The 19,053-nt window shown below is 39.1% G+C and overlaps 1 protein-coding gene across 1 annotated transcript in view; it reads left to right on the top strand.

Annotated features, from left to right (window-relative positions):
• The first annotated feature begins 344 nt into the window (after window positions 1–344).
• LOC143609027 (uncharacterized) overlaps window positions 345–19,053 on the top strand; it is a 40,686-nt gene continuing 21,977 nt past the window's right edge. Inside the window, exon 1 of the mRNA XM_077083900.1 lies at window positions 345–411. Coding sequence (XP_076940015.1) covers window positions 345–411 — 67 coding nt within the window. The remainder of the gene's footprint in view (window positions 412–19,053) is intronic.

Raw genomic sequence — 19,053 nt, 5'->3', positions numbered from 1 at the left:
GATCCAATATCCTTCTAATCCTTATTTCTGATGGTTACAGGCCATGAACGCTTTCAAGGATCATTATGAAAAGATAGTGAACCAGATGGGTGAGAAGCTGTCCGGGCTGGGAAATGCTGTGGTTGCCAAGGACAAAGCTTTGATCCAACTTTCTAAGGAAAAAAAGCAATTGGAGGATCAACTATCCTTAGCAGAAGCCCAGCGCCAAGAAGAAGTGAAGCAGGCTACGGAAGAGGCTAAGATGTGGGCTGCTAGGTCGGTGATCCCGCTTTTGACAAAACGACCTGGGAAGTGAAGAAGTGGAAGACTGCTTTGGCGGCTCTTGGTGGCGAAGAGATGCGGACATGGCTGAGGAGAACGAGGTTGGAACTAGTGGAGTCAAGGATGCGGTGGAAGCCAGTGAAGGAGCGGGTGTTGTGGAAGGGGAGGAAGCAACGTGAATGGGCGATGAAGGATATTGAAGACAAGGCCCGAGCCCATTTTTTTGTTGATGTTTTTAATGGATGATTTGGTTGTAACAAACAATAGTAATTAGGATTTAAGGATCACTGATCCTCAAGACAATTTTCAGGGGTACCGAAGGTGGGTGGATCCTCTGTTTGTGGGGATGAAGCCTTTGGTGCCTCTGACTTTTATTTTCCTGCACTTTAAGAACAATTAGTAACACCTGCTTAACCCGGGTGTATGGTCCATTTTTCATATGGTGAAATCCGGGTTAAGGATTTTGGATAAGTCCAGGTGACTTATGTTAATAATATTATGAAACTTTTGAATATTTGCTTGTTATTTATTATTTTGAAAGTTTGTCTATTATAGTCTTAGCTTTATTAAATATTTTAAGAAACAATCTTGAGCAAACATTTTAGGATAGAAGATCCTTAAAAGAAAAACTTTAGGATTTAGGATAGAATATTCTTAGAAAAAATTCAAAGATCTGAAATTTTTAAACCAAAGTATTTATAAAAATCTCAGTTAAACAAATGTAAATGGGCAAATAGAAATCATACCATAAGGTCTATGTAGACCTAAGTTATCATAGTTATAGAACTTTTGGTGATCCTTGTAGAAATAAGCCAAGAATTTTGAATCCATGTCTCGATTCTTGTTATTGAACTTAGAACATCTGTTGCAAAGAGCTTATAAGATTAATTGGGGTTAAACCCGTTAAGCTGGGGACAAGCCCAAATAATAAAGTGGGGACATGCCCGTGCACTGGGGACAAGCCCGTGAACTGGGGACAAGCCCGTGAACTGAGGACAAGCCCAAACTGGGGACAAGCCCAAACTGGGGACTGGCCCATTATACGGATGTTAACTGGGGACTCACCCAAACCGGGATTTAGCCCAAACGTGAGATAACATGAAAATGTTATAAACCGGTGGTATGGTACGTCTACCATAAATCGTAGGATCCTCCGTATAGCCGAAGACAACGAAATTGTCAGCCACTAAGCATGTACTGGTCCTGTTGCCCCAGACTATACGTTGGATAGCGTGCGCTCCAGGCGAGAGTGTAGAAACTCTAGTTTATAAGAAAGGTGAAAACCTTTAAACCTTGGAGGATATGACCATCGGGGGTTATACCCATTCGTGGGCTAGGCCAAGGGAAATAGTTTAGTACCTTAAAAGTAAGGAGAGGTGGCCAACCTCTTGATCATTGAATATCTCATTAATATCCTGCATTGTTACTTAAAACTTGGAAAATACAAATGTTAAGAATGTGTTATCCTTAAATAAGCAAAAATTAAAAATGAGTAAATGATTAGATAGATATTACCGATTTTAGGATCCTTGACCCTTTAAGGATACTCGATCCTCAGAGGATACTTGATCCTAATCAGAAAAAGTATTTCTTGAGGTGGATAGCATTCCACGCTCTTGGTAACCTGTTTCCTTCCATAGTGAGCAAATGATATGCCCCCTTTCCTGCCTCTGATTCAATCAAATAAGGACCTTCCTACTTGGGTGCTAGCTTCCCATCTGCCGGATTGGTTGTATTCTGGTGTAAGGCCCCGTTACCGGTAGCCCTACTTTCGTGTTGGATTTACTCATACACACAGTTCTAAATATCAGAGTTAATTAAAACATTTACTCGGAATATAAAACTTTCATAAAACTTTACATAATTCATAACTTGTCTCAAAACATCCTTTGTCTTTCAACATTAAAGCATTAAAATTAAAACATCATAAGTCTTCAGATGCCAGACTCCTGTTCAGTGCCATGTGTCTCCTCAAGCGAGCTGCCTCATCCTACTCACCTGCGTGCATACTAAAAGTCAGCTACGCTGAGTGAGTTCTAGTTAATCACATAATCATACAATACCTTCTTACATTTCATACTTAATCTCTTAACTTTCTTTCATATACACCTAAGTGCTCTTACCTTCATTTTTACTTTCTTACTTTCTTTACATACATAATCATACGTTCATTTTTACCTTCATACTTTCCTTACATACATAATCATACTTTTTTAAAGAGCCTTTCGCCCTATAACCTCACAGATATTATAAGGGTCTGGTCCCTTGTTTTCGAATATTAGAAGGGTTCGATTCCCTAACATCACAGATATTATAAGGGTCTGGTCCCTATCATCACAGATATTATAAGGGTCTGGTCCCTAGTTTTTGAATATTAGAAGGGTTCGATTCCCTATCATCACAGATATTATAAGGGTCTGGTCCCTAGTTTTCGAATATTAGAAGGGTTCGATTCCCTAACATTACAGATATTATAAGGGTCTGGTCCCTTTCATCCAGATATTATAAGGGTCTGGTCCCTAGTTTTCGAATATTAGAAGGGTTCGATTCCCACTTCGTTACCATACAACCATACATCATACCTCAAGTATTATTAGGGCTCGGTACCCTTTTCGTAACCATACAACCATACATTATCATTTCTTTCTTCTATTATCACTACCATGCTCATATACATAACATACATAACATTCTTACCTATACCTAGCGTTACAACCTGACAGTACGTTCAATATCCGAAGATCGTTCACGTACCATCAAGCAATCATTCTTACATAACACATATATCACATAGGGCATACACTTATCACTTAGGATAAATGTATTAACAACACATCAAGTATGCACACAGCCCCGAAAACATAACAAGGATTGGGGCTAGAAACTCACCTGAACACGGTTACGTTCACCGTTAATCGTAATTCCTTTCTTCAGTTGTGCACGGCTGACTGTATAACAAGTATACGTATCAATTAACTATCAATTCTCATAATGTATTTCTATCTTTATATGACCCACAATGAACGGGGGTCCGGGGGCAGCGCCCCTGGCAGCGGGGTCTAGGGGCGGCAGCCCCTAGCAGGGTCCAAGGGGCAGAGCCCCTGGCTGGGGTCGAGCTGCCAGGTCAGCTTGGAAAAATTTTATTTCCATTAACTGTCTTAACACATTTTTCATTAGATTTTTAATTTATTTTCTAAACGAACTTGGCTTTAGGCGAAGTTAAACCTCAGGCGAACTTGTCATCAGGCGAAGTTAAACCTCAGGCGAACTTAGCTTTAGGCGAAGTTAAACCTCAGGCGAACTTAGCTTTAGGCGAAGTTAAACCTTAGGCGAACTTGTCATCAGGCGAACTTAAACCTCAGGCGAACTTGTCATCAGGCGAACTTAGCTTGCAGGCGAAGTTCATCAGGCGAACTTAGCTTGCAGGCGAAGTTCATCGCTTGAAGGCGAAGTTGCCCAGATGAAGGCGAAGTTGCCCAGACAGCCTGCTGTTTGGTTTCTGTCCAACATTTCGAGCGATTTTAACACCCCCGCTATGGTTCAATATCACCCACTACGCTACCCGACCATTTCCGGTCACTTAACACTAAAAAGCTTGGATCTTTAAACTTCAAAGTTCAAGAATCTTACCTTTTTGAGCTTGTTGGATCTTGTTTCCTTGCTTAATCACAACCAACCGCTCTCTCTTCTCTCTCGGATCTCGGCCTCTCTCTCTACGGCTCTCGGCCTCTCTCTCTCTCCTCGGATCTCGGCCGCCGGTCGGCTTGTGTATGGGGTGTGTGTGTGTTTTGGAAGTGTGAAGGAATAGATGTAAATGAAGATATTTTTGGGTTTAGGGGATATTTATATCCCTTAAATCCCATTCTCATCTAACCCATCTCAATTAATCCAAGTCCCTGATCCGCTCCTACCCGATATTAATAATTAAAAACGCGAAATCACTAACATAACTTTCTTTATTCAACATTATAAATTTTAGGATGTTACATCTGGAAGGCTTTTCTCAAGACTAGATATCCTTCTTGAAATCTTCTTATCCTGGTATTCTTGTTGTATGCCCCAGCTACCCTTTATTGATATGCTGTCATTCTGATCTTGGCTAGGTCTTTGAGTTCTTCAATAGTATCTAAGTCTTCAAGAAGAATTTCTTCATTAGCATTAGGATCACGGATGCTCGTTTTGGCTATAGGAACCACCATTTCTGTAGGGATAACTGCTTCTGATCCAAACACCAATGAGAAGGATGTTTGGCCTGTTGCATTCTTGGGTGTTGTCCTGTCAGCCCAAAGAACATAAGGTAGCTCTTCGGCCCACTTGCCTTTCTTGGATCTAAGCTTCTTTTTTAGGTTGTTGATGATGATCTTGTTACTTGATTCTGCTTGGCCATTAGCTTGAGGATGCACTGGTGTAGATGTAATCATCTTGATGCCCCAACTGTTACAAAAGTTAGTGGTTCTTTTCCCGATAAACTGGGAACCATTGTCACAAATAATTTCTGAAGGAATGCCGAATCTAGTAATAATATTTCTTTTAATAAAGGATATCACCTCTTTTTCGTGTACTTGAACAAAAGCTTTTGCTGCTATCCATTTTGAAAAGTAATCAGTCATTGCAAGCATGAATACTTTTCCTCCTGGTGCCTTAGGTAGTTTACCCACAATATCCATGCCCCACTTCATGAAAGGCCATGATGAGGATATAGGATAAATAGGTTCTGCTGGTTGATGTAGGATGTTTGCATGCCTTTGACAAGCATCACACTTCTTTGAATATTCCATGGCGTCTCTCTTCATGGTTGGCCAATAATATCATGTTCTCAGAATCCTTGAGAATAGGGCTCTACCTCTAGTGTGATTACCACAATCACCTTCGTGAAAGTTTTGAGCACCTCTTGAATTTCAGGATCCTCGATACACCTCAAGTATGGACCTGCAAGAGATTTCTTATATAGCATATCATATAATAAAATGTATTGTGATACCTTGAGTTTGAAAGATTTAGGATTCTTCGTGGCAGTAATTTCTCCACTTTGAATGTATTTTTTGATAGGTAGGATCCAGGATCCTTGGTTGTTTGAGGACGATGGATCCCAAAGTAAAATTTGCTTGTCAGTTGTTATCTCTCCAACTTCTTGTTCTCTTATTGCTGGCGAGAGTATATGAATGATTGGGATTTTCGTGTCTTCTGGAATCTTCAAAGATGAGGCTAAATTTTCCAAGGCATCTGCCCCAGCGTTCTCTTCCCTTGGTACCTGTACAATGCTAAACAATTCGAATGATTTTTCTAATTCCTTCACAACATCTAGATATTTAATTAGTTTTTCTTCTTTAACAGCATATGAGCCATTAAAGTGGTTAGAAATCAACAACGAATCTATATATTTGAAGATACCTAATCCTCATGCACTTAGCTAATTGCAAACCTGCGATCAGAGCTTCATACTCTACCTTGTTATTTGTTGCTTGGAATTCACAAGCTATAGACTGGGGTAATATGCCCCCTTGTGGCGATTTCAGTAGGATACCTAATCATGTCCCTCTTAAATTGGCTGCTCCATCTGTGAAGAGGATCCAAGTATCCTTGGTTTCTTCTAGTTACTGGACCTCTAGATCAGCTTCCTTTTGCATATCACTGCTGAAATCAACCACAAAGTCTGCTAATGCTTGCGATTTGATGGCTGTTCTAGGCTCATACCGAATATCATATGCACTCGGCTTCACAACCCACTTAGCCATTCTTCCTAACAATTCTGGTTTTCTAAGCAGATTCTTAACAGGATAATTAGTTCTCAAATTAATAGTATGGGTTTCGAAGTAATATCTCAATTTAGTAGAAGTCATAATAAGTGCAATAATTAATTTTTCTAAATGAGAATACCTGGCTTCAACATCTAAAATACTTTTACTTACATAATAAACAGGATGTTGTTCACCTTCATGATCCTTAACGAGGACGGCACTTACTACATTTCCTGAAACAGCTAGGCATAGATATAAGGATTCTCCATCCACAGGCTTCATCAGAGCTGGTGCTGAGGATAAGTAATCCTTTAAGGATTTAAGGGCAACTTCATGCTTTTCTGTCCATTCGAACTTCTTGTTTTTCCTAAGAATGTCATAGAAGTCTTTGCACTTCTCCGAGGAACTGGAAATGAATCTGTTGAGAGCAGCTATTCTCCCCGTCAATCTTTGGACATCCCTAGCATTCACCGGGGACTTCAAGTTGATGATGGGTTCTATTTGTTCGGGGCTTGCCTCTATTCCTCTTTTGGTCACCATGTATCCTAAGAACTTCCCAGATTTGACATCAAAATGGCACTTTGAAGGATTCAGCTTCATGTTGTACTGATCCAGGATGTTGATAGCTTCTTCAAGATCTTTGAGGTGATCCTCGGCTTTCTTTGACTTCACCAGCATGTCGTCTATGTAGACTTCCATGGTTTTTCCTAGTTGATCCTTAAACATCATGTTGACCAGTCTTTGATATGTTGCCCCTGCATTTCTTAGTCCGAACGGCATAGCAATATAACAGTATATGCCGGTAGGAGTCATGAATGATGTATCCTCTTAATCAGATGGTTCCATCTGAATTTGTTGAAATCCAGAGGAAGGATCCATAAAGGTGAGCATCTCATGTCCCGTCGTTGCATCCACCATGGAATCTATATGTGGTAACGGGAAAGGATCCTTGGGGCATGCCTTGTTTAAATCAGTAAAATCGACACACACCCTTCACTTTCCATTCTTTTTAAAAACAACAACCATATTAGCTAACCATAGAGGATATTTAACCTCTCTAATCATACCGGCCTTAAGAAGTTTTTTAACTTCTTCTTGTATGATTGTGTCCTCTCAGGAGCGAATTTCCTTCGCTTTTGATGAACGGGTTAACAGATAAATCAAGGCCTAGCTTGTGAGTAATTACCTCCTTATAAATACCTATCATGTCTGAATGTTTGAAAGTAAATGTGGATTTTCTTCGCTTTAGGAAGGATATCATATCCTCCTCAATCTCACTAGGGATACCGGATCCTAGGAACACTTTTACATCGGGATCCTCGGGGTCCAATGACACTTCTTTTAAGTCCTTCTCACGAGCTTCCAGCACGTCCCTAGGATGTTGTTGTGGTTGCTATGCTATCGTTTGTTTAGCTGCTGGCTTCATTGATGAAGAGTAGTAGTTTTTGGCTTCGACTTGGTCACCATCTATCCTTACTACTCCCCAAGGAGTTGGTAGTTTGATGCATTGATGGTAAGTAGAGGCCACTGCCTTCATCCCATGTAGTAAAGGTCTGCCTAAAATAACATTTCAACAAGAAAGGTTATCTATAACACAAAATTTTTGGTAAAGTTTAACCCTTTGATGTATATTGGCAGTTTGATGTCCCCCAATGTTTTCTTGGTTTCGCCACTGAAACCGACTAACACCGATGTCCTTGGGATGATCTCCGAGTTTGGTATATTCATCTTTTGGAGCACATCGTGTTGAATGATGTTGACCGAGCTTCCACCATCGACAAGGATCATGCGTACATAATGGTTAGCAATAAACAAAGTAACAATCAAACCGTCATGATGAGGATCCTGGATGCTTGATTTATCTTCTTCATCAAAGAAAATCCTTTTTTTGTTGTCAATCTGGTGGATATAACTGGTCGTTCCCCGTTATCCAACTTGGTCTCTTTGGCCATCCTCTTAGCTGCGGAGAAAGAAGTTCCACATATGTCTGAGCCACCGGAAATGAAGTTGATCACTTGAGCATCTGGTGGGGGCGGAGTTTCTTTTTGAGGAACATCTTCAGAATCCTGGATCCTTGAATATTTTCTTCCAAATAGCTCCTTGAAGTGGCCCTTGCTCAGGAGGTATCCAATTTCCCTCCTTAAACCGATACAATCGTCCGTCATGTGGCCAAAATCCTCATGTAAATCACACCATCTGGACTTGTCTCTGAAGGTGGTTGACTTTTCGTTCTTTCGGGGCCACCTCCCTTTCTCACCTAGATCCTTCATAGCACAAATTAAACCATGAGTATCTACTGAGAAGCAATATTCTGAGATGCTAGGGTAATCCTCATCATCATCCTCTTCTTCAACAGCTCGAACATTTTGATTGTTGAGTTTGGAGTAGGGCTTCGAGTTGTTGTTCTTGAACGAGAACCCTTGCTTCTTGTCGGGATATTCTTGCTTTGTTTTATTCCCCAGACGATCCTAGATCCTCTTGTCATCTTCCAATCGTATGAATCTGAGTGCCCTGTTTCTGATTTCATCTAAGGACCTGCAAGGAGTCATCACAAGATCATCATAAAAGGGGGAGCCCCTCTGAAGTCCCATCTTGAACGCTTCAATAGCAGTAGCCATGTCAAGATTAGGGATTTCTAGAGCTTCCCTGCCAAACCTTGTAACAAAATCCCTAAGGGATTCATCACTAGGTTGGATAACTCGGTATAAATCACTAGTTAACTTCTCAAATTTCCTACTACAGGAAAATTGACTGTTGAACAAGTTAACTAAGTGTGAGAAAGAAGTTCCTGAAAATGGATGAAGACTTAGCAGCCATTTTAATGCAAATCCTGTCAGTGTGGATCCGAAACCCTTGCATAAACAAGCTTCCTTGAGTCTCTCAGGAATAGGATTGATTTCCATCCTTTTTCTGTACTGAGCTACATGTTCCTCGGGATCAGTGGTCCTATCATAAGTCTTCATGTTGGGGGTCTGGAATCGCTTCGAGATTTCAGCATCACAGATAGGTGGAGCAAATCTGGATAACTAGTGGCTTCCTTCTGGTATCTCGGGAATTGGATGGATCACCCTGAGTACGTTGGATATCATATCCTTAAGCTTTTGTAGTTCCTTAGCCATAGCTTGGTTGATACCTGCGTCCTGTACGAAACCATGGTTAGCATCTAAGGACATAGGATCATATAAGTTACCTCTTTGCTGGGTGAAGGATGGCATCCCAGATGAGTAGCTGAGGTAAGGATCCCAGTGGTTAAGAGTTGAAGGATCCTTGAGGATATGATCCGTAGGATCTTGGTTGGAGGAACAATGATCCTTGCTGAAAGGTAGAGGATCCTTGAGCTAACTGACCCATGGACCCCGGTTGAAGGATGGATGATCCTCGCTGAAATGTTGAAGATCCTTGAGCTAACTGACCCATGGACCCCGGTTGAAAGATGGATGATCATAGTTGAAAGATCGAGGATCCTTGAGTTTGTTGACCCATGGATCCTTGTTGGAGGATAGATGATCCTTGCGTGAACTGAGCCAAGGATCCTGGAGTGGTGAAATCCAGAATCCTAGGCTCTAGAGGAGTTTTATCCTCTGTCGGCCTCTTAGTGTTCTTGAGATCTTCAATCTCTCGAAGGATCTTCTGGTTAGTCTTGTTTTGCTGCTCCATGTATGCTTTGACCTACGAAAACATATTAGAAACATCATTGTTAGTGTTAACTACCGAAGTGGCAACGGTAGTTTTCGAGCCCTGGAAGACTGGTGGTTGTGTCTTGTTCCCAGCAGCAGTAGCTCGTGGTGCTCCCGTGATTGGCGGAGGCATCGGCGGCAAGGTTCTTGATGAGAGAGAAACCAAAGACGGCATGGTTAATGAAGCAGAGGTTGATTGAGAGGCCATTGAAAGTGATATGGGTATGAAAAATTGAGAATTGATAGGAATAATATGGATTATAGCACCAATTGCCCCACGGTGGGCGCCAAATTGTTTTGGACAAAAATATGCTAAGGATAATGTATCCAAATCCGTAGTTGTGAGGTATAGTTCTATGATGATATTAACGATTGTATGAATGAAATTGAGATGAACACAACGATTTGTTGCGAGGTAAAACCCTTTGATCTTGATTAGATCAAAGGAAAAAAACCTCGGGTAATGACAACTCGTCGATCACCACTTTATCAATATCAAAAAGGTTACAACGAGTGGAGTTATAGATCAATGAATACAGCAATACTAAGTGTGTGTGGTTACAGAGATTAATCAGCTAGAGTATGCGAGTGTGCTTATGTGTTTTCTTAGCATTGATCTTAACTCAATTTAAATAATAAAAGAAAATACCGCCATCTTCTCCACTCTCTCCCTTCATGCATTTGACCACGTGCTTGAGGAGTCCAAGTAGCGAATTAGGCGGTGGAAAGAGTCTTAGAGCCGTTACCTTCATCAAATAACAACCTACACACATGAAAAAATTGTTAATAATACCAACTGCTGAGGATCCTTGATCCTGTCACAGCTCCGGAGCCCTTCAGAAGGATAATAAATCCAGATCTGTCAGCAAGAATAACATATCCTCAGTGTCAGGATTATTTGCCCTAACAATTATCATATACTCCTATCTCTAGCAATAAAGCTAACTTCCTTACACATTCTTACATTACACATGAAATTAATCATACATTTTACCTTTACTTAGCTCGCTTGAGTGACACATGGCCTTCTTGAACTGGCATCTTCATTCTTTTCTTACTTAAGTCTCATTCTCTGTTCAAGCTTAAGCATGTAGGATGTTTAATTCTCTCAAACTTATGCTTTGATACCAACTTGTAAGGTCTTGGTCCCGGTGCCTTACTTGGACGTTGGATTTACTCATAAACACAGTACTAAATATCAGAGTTAATTAAAAACTTTTCACAGAATTATAAAAGTCAATCATTCAATACATAACATCACATTTTTAAACTTAACATAAAATATAGTACTAAAAAATCAAGTTAATTCTACTTCAGATGCCAGCCAGATCACGCCATGTGTCTTCCTCAAGCCAACTCCTTTAATCTATTTACTTGCATGCATACTAAAAGCCAGCTACGTTGAGTGAGTTCTCTAGTTAATCAAATAACATGCATTACATTCACATACTTCATACATTTAGGCTTTACCTTCTGTCACAACCCGACTTAGGGCCTAGACGTGTGACTACAAGTTGATACATGTTTTGTAAATACATCATAGTTAAGGGTTAATTTTAGCGGAAGACTTTAGGTTTGAATATAATACTTTACATTGAAAATTTACTTGGGAATTAAATATCCAAGTATAAGTTTACAAAATATATGTTTTATATTACAAGGATTAGTTTATCAAAATGGAGCCATCTCGTAATACGCTTCTATCTTCATATAGATTCCAATCCTTTCTATTGCTACTTATGCTTAATTACATGCAATGTGTTGGAAATATACGTCAGCTATATGCTGGTGAACACGTATGACACTATAAAACATTTGAATGACATTACAATACAATTATAGTTTTCTGCACACTCAGCAAAAGTATTTCTATTCGGGGCTTTATACCACTACCCTGCACACACACAAGTGTTCCCCGAGCCATGGTATCCCCTAAAAGGATAACTAGTTATGACTGTTAGCCCGCGACCACGTAGCCTTAGATTGTTTAGGCTGAACAGTTATGTATGGATCCAGACACATGTGTACTCGGTCTGAGTTGCTTTTATTTGCTATATTGTATTATAACATTTTTAGATATCACATAATCTCATGTAAACATTGACTGACTCGTTAAGAAAAACACTCGTTCATCTTATCGAGTATAAATATGTTTTGACTGATTAAAAAAGTTAACGTATTCACCTGTACCGTCGGTGTTGGAAAACCTTGACTGGTTGATTGAGAATGATATTTAACCTATACATAATAGGTTCGTATAAATATCTGAATGGTGTTTTGATTAAGTTATATCTCTTATGCTTAACCTTGAAATCGTTTATCTTTGATTGTGAATGAAAACACTTAGTTTTTATGTGACGGTTGATGTAGCATGCTTTGGCTTAGTAGGTTATAACACGTTGGTAAGTTTCTCCAGGTAAGTAAGCGGGTCCCTCGGTTGATTGAGATTTGTACGAACTACTTTTCCTTAGGCAAGAAACTTACTACTAGTGATATCACCCTTACAGCTTACTACATGCCCGTAAAAATATATCTTTGGTTAACATTACTTTGCTATGAAGTAACGTTTATGAAAACTCGTTTATGAATGTGAATGTTTACAAAATACTTTCAAGGTTAAATGCTATAGCCTTGATTGATTGTCTAAGCTATAATTCAAATAACTTAAAAATAACTCCTACCTTAGATTGGATGCTTAGAATGATAATAAGAAAAAGGCAGGATCTTGATCTACTCGCTTATGTGATTGTTACTTGATTACGACTACGAAACTTGCACAAACTTCGAGACAATGGCAGGTCAGTTTGTCTTAATGATCTAGCACGCTTCCCTAGGCTATATGTGTGAAAATAGAAGTGATTTGGGATTAATTGGATCAAATCCCGCAACCCCTATTTATAGACGGATATTGGGGCCCATCGCAATACGAGATGGGTTCCTTGTTACCCCGTCGCGCATCGCGGCACCGCAAAATACGCCACCTTATCTGGTTATGACACGTGGCCTGTCATATTGTGCCACGTTTTGACACGTGGTTGGACACGTGTCTAATGACTCAGCATGGTCATCGCGATACGCGATGACCGTTGTGATTGATCCGTAGCGTATCGCTATGCCGCCCATTTCTGGGTTTATGTACAAGGCCATTGCGCTACGCGATGGGCTTCATGCCTGCCCCATCGTGTATCGCGATGGATGAAGATTTCAGATTTTTTCAAGTTTGGTCCCTATACTTTATAAGTTAACTAATTTAGCAAAAATTTTACAGGGTTAAAGATGCAGTGTTACATCTTCCCCACCTTTTGAATGATCTCGTCCTAGAGATTTATTGGAATAGATAGGGATACTTTTTCTTTATTTCTGACTTGAGCTCCCACGTATACTCAGGTCCCTCGTCTTGAATCCCATTTGACTTTCACGAGCTTGAGTCGTTTGTGCTTGAGAAACTTGATCATGCTATCTTCAATTTGAATCGGTTGTTCTACAAACTTAAGCTTCTCGTTGACTTTAACATCCTTTAACAGCATGGCAAGAGTTTCATCGGCTAAACACTTGCGTAGATTGGATACGTGAAACACGTCGTGAATGCCTTTCATTTCGTCAGGGTAACTCTAGCCGGTAAACAACTGGTCCAATCCTTTCAAGTATCTTGAATGGTCCAACAAATTGTGGACTCAGTTTTCCTTTCTTCCCAAATCTTAATACACCTTTCCAAGGTGATACTTTCAACAAAACTCTATCTCTCTCTTTGAACTCCAATGGTTTGCGACGAACGTCCACATAGCTCTTTTGTCTATCTCTTGCTGCTTTCAGTCGTTCATGGATTTGTATAACTTTATCTGTGGTTCTTTGCACAATTTCGGGTCCTGAGAACTTACTATCACCTGTTTCTGACCAACATACAGGTGTTCTACACTTACGCCCATATAACGCTTCAAACGATGTCATTTGAATACTCTTATGATAACTGTTATTGTACGAGAATTCTATTAGAGCAAGATGGGTATCCCAACTTCCTCCTAGATCGATAACACAGGCACGAAGCATGTCTTCTAACGTTTGAATTGTACGTTCACTTTGGCCATCAGTTTGGGGATGATAAGCAATGCTTAAGTTTAATCAAGTCCCCATGGCTTTTTGAAAACTTGACAAAAAATTTGAAGTGAAACGGCTATCTCTAACGGAAATGATGGATAGCGGCACACCATGTAAGGATACTATGTTTTCGACATATAGATGTGTTAACTTATCCATGCTAATTGTTTCTTGAATTGGAATGAAATGGGCGGACTTAGTAAGTCTATCTACAATAACCCAGATTGCATCGTTTTGGCGAGAAGTTTTAGGTAACTTCATGATGAAATCCATAGTTATCATATTCCATTTACATATCGGGATTTCTCATTGTTGTAACAATCCTAACGGCTTTTGGTGTTCAGCTTTTACCTTAGAACACGTCAGGAATTTGGCTACATATAACGCAATATCCTTCTTCATACCAATCCTCCAGTAATCATTCTTCAAATTGGGATACATCTTGTTGCTTCCCGGATGAATCATGTACTTTGACTTGTGTGCTTCTTCTAGAATTTTATCTCTTAGATTTCCGACCATTGGTACTCAAATCCTTGTACCAAGTCTTAGTATCTCGTCATTTCCTTTAACTAGTTGATCAATGGTACCGTTCTCCTTTTCGGCTTTAATGTTTCCTTCTTCCAGTGCCAACTTCTGAGCTTCTTTTATCTGACTAGCTAAATCTATTTTAAGTTCTAATATAAGAGCTCAGACTCTCTTTGGCTTTTCATGTTCTTCTCTACTTAAGGCGTCAGCCACAACATTCGCCTTTCCTTCATGGTATATGATCTCACAGTCATAGTCATTAAGCGTTTCCATCCAACGCCTTTGTCTCATATTCAATTCCTTTGGATCAAATATATGCTTTAAACTTTTGTAATCAGTGTATACGATGAACTTAACACCATACAAGTAATGTCGCCATAACTTCAACGCGAAAATTATAGCGCCTAATTCAAGGTTGTGTGTGGTGTAATTCTTTTCATGAACCTTTAATTTTCTCGAAGCATAAGCAATTACTTTCTTTCTTTGCGTCAAAACACATCCCATTCCCGTGTGCGAAGCATCACAGTAAATGGTAAAGTTTTCAAGTCCTTCTGGCAAAGCCAGGATAGGTGCATTGGTTAACTTTTGTTTTAGTGTTTCGAATACTTCTTCTTGCTTCGGTCCCCATTCAAACTTAATTGTCTTTCTTGTGAGTGAATTTAATGGAACGACTATTCGGGAGAAGTCTAGAATAAATCTTCGGTAATATCCGGCTAAGCCTAGAAAACTTCAAACTTGAGTCGGTGTCTTGGGTTTCTCCCATTTAGTTGTAGCTTTTATTTTTTCTAGGTCTACTTGAATACCTTTTTAATTTATGACATAACTAAGAAATTGAACTTCGGATAACCAAAATTCACATTTGGTAAATTTGGCGTACAGCTTCTCATTTCTTAGGGTTTCAAGTATGATCTTGAGTTGAACTTGATGATCGTCTTTGGATTTTGAGTAAACAAGAATGTCATCAATGAAGACGATAACAAACTTGTCGAGATATGGCTTGCAAATTCGATTATCATGTCCATGAAAGCTGTCGGAGCATTAGTAAGTCCAAAAGGCATAACGGTGAACTCATAATGTCCGTATCGGGTTCAAAATGTTGTTTTGGGTATATCTTCCTCTTGCACTTTCAATTGATGGTAACCCAATCTAAGATCAATCTTTGAAAAACAACTTGCTCCTTGGAGTTGATCAAACAAATCGTCAGTTCTTCGAAGTGGATACTTGTTCTTGATCGTAACCTTATTAAGTTCTCTGTAATCTATACAGATTCTCATCGATTCGGCCTTCTTCTTTACGAACAAAATTGGAGCTCCCCATGGTGACGAACTGTTTATAGGCGGATGACTATAAGTTGGTACCTTTTTCTAAATATATTAGAGTTAAGGGTTATATTTAGCGGAAGACTTTAGGTTTGAATATAATATTAATTTATATTGAAAATTTACTTGGGAATTAAATACCCAAGTATAAGTTTACAAAATATATGTTTTATATTACAAGGATTGGTTTATCAAAATGGAGCCATCTCGTAACGCGTTTCTATCTTCATATAGACTACAATCCATGCTATTGCTACTTATGCTTAATTACCTGCAATGTGTTGGAAAAATACGTCAGCTATATGCTGGTGAACACGTATGACTCTATTAAACATTTGACGGACGTTAAGATACAATTATAGTTTTCTGTACACTCAGCAGAAGTATTTCTATTTATGGGCTTTGTACCACTACCCTACACTAACACAAGTGTTCCCCGAGCCATGGTAACCCCTGAAAGAAGAACTAGTTATAACTGTTAGCCCGCAGCCACTTAGCCTTAGATTGTTTAGGCTGAACAGTTATGTATGGATCCAGACACAATTGTACTCGGTCTGAGTTGCTTTTATTTTCTATATTGTATTATAACATTTTTAGAGATAACATAATCTCATGTAAACGTTGACTGACTCTTTAAGACAAACACCCGTTCATCTTATCGAGTATAAATATGTTTTGACTGATTAAAAAGGTTAACGTATTCACCTGTACCGTCGGTGTTGGAACACCTTGACTAATTGATTGAGAATGATATTTAACCTATACATAATAGGTTCGCATAAATATATGAATGGTGTTTTGATTAAGTTATATCTCTTATGCTTAACCTTGAAATCGTTTATCTTTGGTTGTGAATGAAAACACTTAGTTATTATGTGACGTTTGATGTAGCATGCTTTGGCTTAATAGGTTATAACACGTTGGTAAGTTTCTCCAGGTAAGGAAACGGGTCCCTCGGTTGATTGGGATTTGTACGAATTACTTTTCCTTAGGCAAGAAACTTACTACTAGTGATATCACCCTTACAGCTTACTACATGCTCGTCAACATATATCTTTGGTTAATATTACTTTGCTAGGAAGTAACGTTTATGAAATCTCGTTTATGAATGTGAATGTTTACAAAATACTTTCAAGGTTAAATTCCATAGCCTTGATTGATTATCTAAGCTATAAATCGAATGACTTAAACATAACTCCTACCTTAGATTGGATGCTTAGAATGATAATAAGAAAAAGGCAGGATCTTGATCTACTCGCTTATGTGATTGTTACTTGATTACGACTTCAAAACTTGCACAAACTTTGAGAAAATGGCACGTCGGTTTGTCTTAATGATCTAGCACGCTTCCCTAGGCTATATGTGTGAAAATAGAAGTGATTTTGGGATGAATTGGATCAAATCCTGCAACCCCTATTTATAGGCGGATTTTGGGGCCCATCGCGATACGCGATGGGTTCCTTGTTACCCAGTCGCGTATCGCGTCCCAGAAAAATACGCCACCTTATCTGGTTATGACATGTGGCCTTTCATATTGTGCCACTTGTTGACACGTGGTTGGACACATGTCCAATGACTCAGCATGGTCATCGCGATACGCGATAATCGTTGTCATTAAGCCGTAGCGTATCGCTATGCCGCCCATTTCTGGGTTTATGTGCAAGGCCATTGCGCTACGCGATGGGCTTCATGCCTGCCCCATCGCGTATCGCAATGGATGAAGATTTCAGATTTTTTTCAAGTTTGGTCCCTATACTTTATAAGTTAACTAATTTAGCGAAAATTTTATTGGGTTAAAGATGCAGTGTTGCACCTTCTTTTATACATACATAAGTATACCTTCTTACTTTCCTTCTTTTATATTTTCATATTTTATCTTACTTTGCATGTACAATTATATGTTTTAAAGAGCCTTTCGCCCTAAAACCTCTCAGATATTATAAGGGTCTTGTCCCGATCCTCTCAAATATAATAAGGGTCTGGTCTCTATCCTCTCAGATATTATGAGGGTCTGGACCTATCCTCTCAGATATTATAAGGGTCTGGTCCCTCCTTTCCATTTACCCATACCTTCATACATGTATTTCTCCGTATAATTTCATACATACCATTATATATCATTCATACATACTTTATAAAACATTCACATGACATACACTTACCACTTAAGGTAAGTGTATTAACTAATCACATCGAGTATGCACACAACCCCATAAACATAACAAGGAAATGGGGCTAGGAACTCACCTGTAAACGAGTCCTTTTTGAATTTACGGTAATGCCCTTCTTGAGCTGTGCACAGTAGGGGAGTGCACATTTAGGTACGGCCCGAAAATAGCCGAAAATACCCGAAAAACCATCCCGAAAAAACCCGAACCCGGACTGGCTCTACACTTTCATATTTTATTTCGCTCCTTATATTTGGTAATGAATGGTCTCGGGTCGGGTTCGGGCCAGTCTCGGGTTTAACTATGGAGAACCGATTAGAACCGAATCTTGCATAAACCTAAACAAACCTGATAAAGCCTTCATAGTTCTAGTTCTATTATAGTGATATTCCATGGCTATTTGTGTAAGTGAAGAAGACCCTGTTAGTATACGATAGATCACAGATGTGTTATTATATATTGATGGGTTATAGTGTTTTCAAAGTTTGAGATTAGCAAGTTACAATTTTTGTTGTACAATGTACAAATTGTTAAATCCTATTGAATTAGTTTTGAATCTTTTGATCTGGAAAGTAAATTTATATTATTCTTTAACAAATAACTGATGAATATAAAAAAAGAAAATGTGAAATGTAAATAGATAAATCATGACAAGCTTTTACACTATTTCCTTTATTGTTTGGTTGGTGTGCAACTATGCACGTCTTGAAACCCAAACTCAGTAACCATCTTCTTCATTTTTTTATCCCACAACATATATGGCAAACATTGACGTTGATTACTAGAATGAGTTCCGGCATGCCAATTTTTACTCATTTCATTTCATCTTAATGTCTCTGCTACAACAATATAAGAGGATGAAACGTCTCTACGTCTCTATCATGATGTTTCTTTTGGCTGGATTGTTTTACCGATGAGTTAAACTCGGTGTCGATATAACCCGAAAACCAATTTATCCGAACTGGGACCGGCATAAACTGAATGGGGCATTGGAGGTCCGGTAGTCGGTCTCAGTTTTTCCAGATTTTCGGTTCTCGGGTCGGGGCGGGTTTATCTCCGGTCGGTCCGGTTATTACAAAATGAACAACCCTAGTGCACGACTAACTGTGTATCAATTAACAAGCATCACTTAACTACTCCTAAATGTATCATATTTCATGTTTTAAACGTTACATTTCCTTATTAATCGGTTCCTTGTTCTTAGTGTATATATCGTTACAAGTCCGCATTCCTTCCTCACATACGTATACGTCATACATACATATATGTC

This window comes from Bidens hawaiensis, unplaced genomic scaffold (genome assembly GCF_021521415.1).
Source record: "Bidens hawaiensis isolate Kalapana, Puna unplaced genomic scaffold, B.hawaiensis_p1.1 tig00419471_1, whole genome shotgun sequence".
Lineage (NCBI taxonomy): Eukaryota > Viridiplantae > Streptophyta > Magnoliopsida > Asterales > Asteraceae > Bidens > Bidens hawaiensis.
Note: the sequence above shows the minus strand (reverse complement) of the source record. Positions and strands in the feature narration are given on the sequence as shown.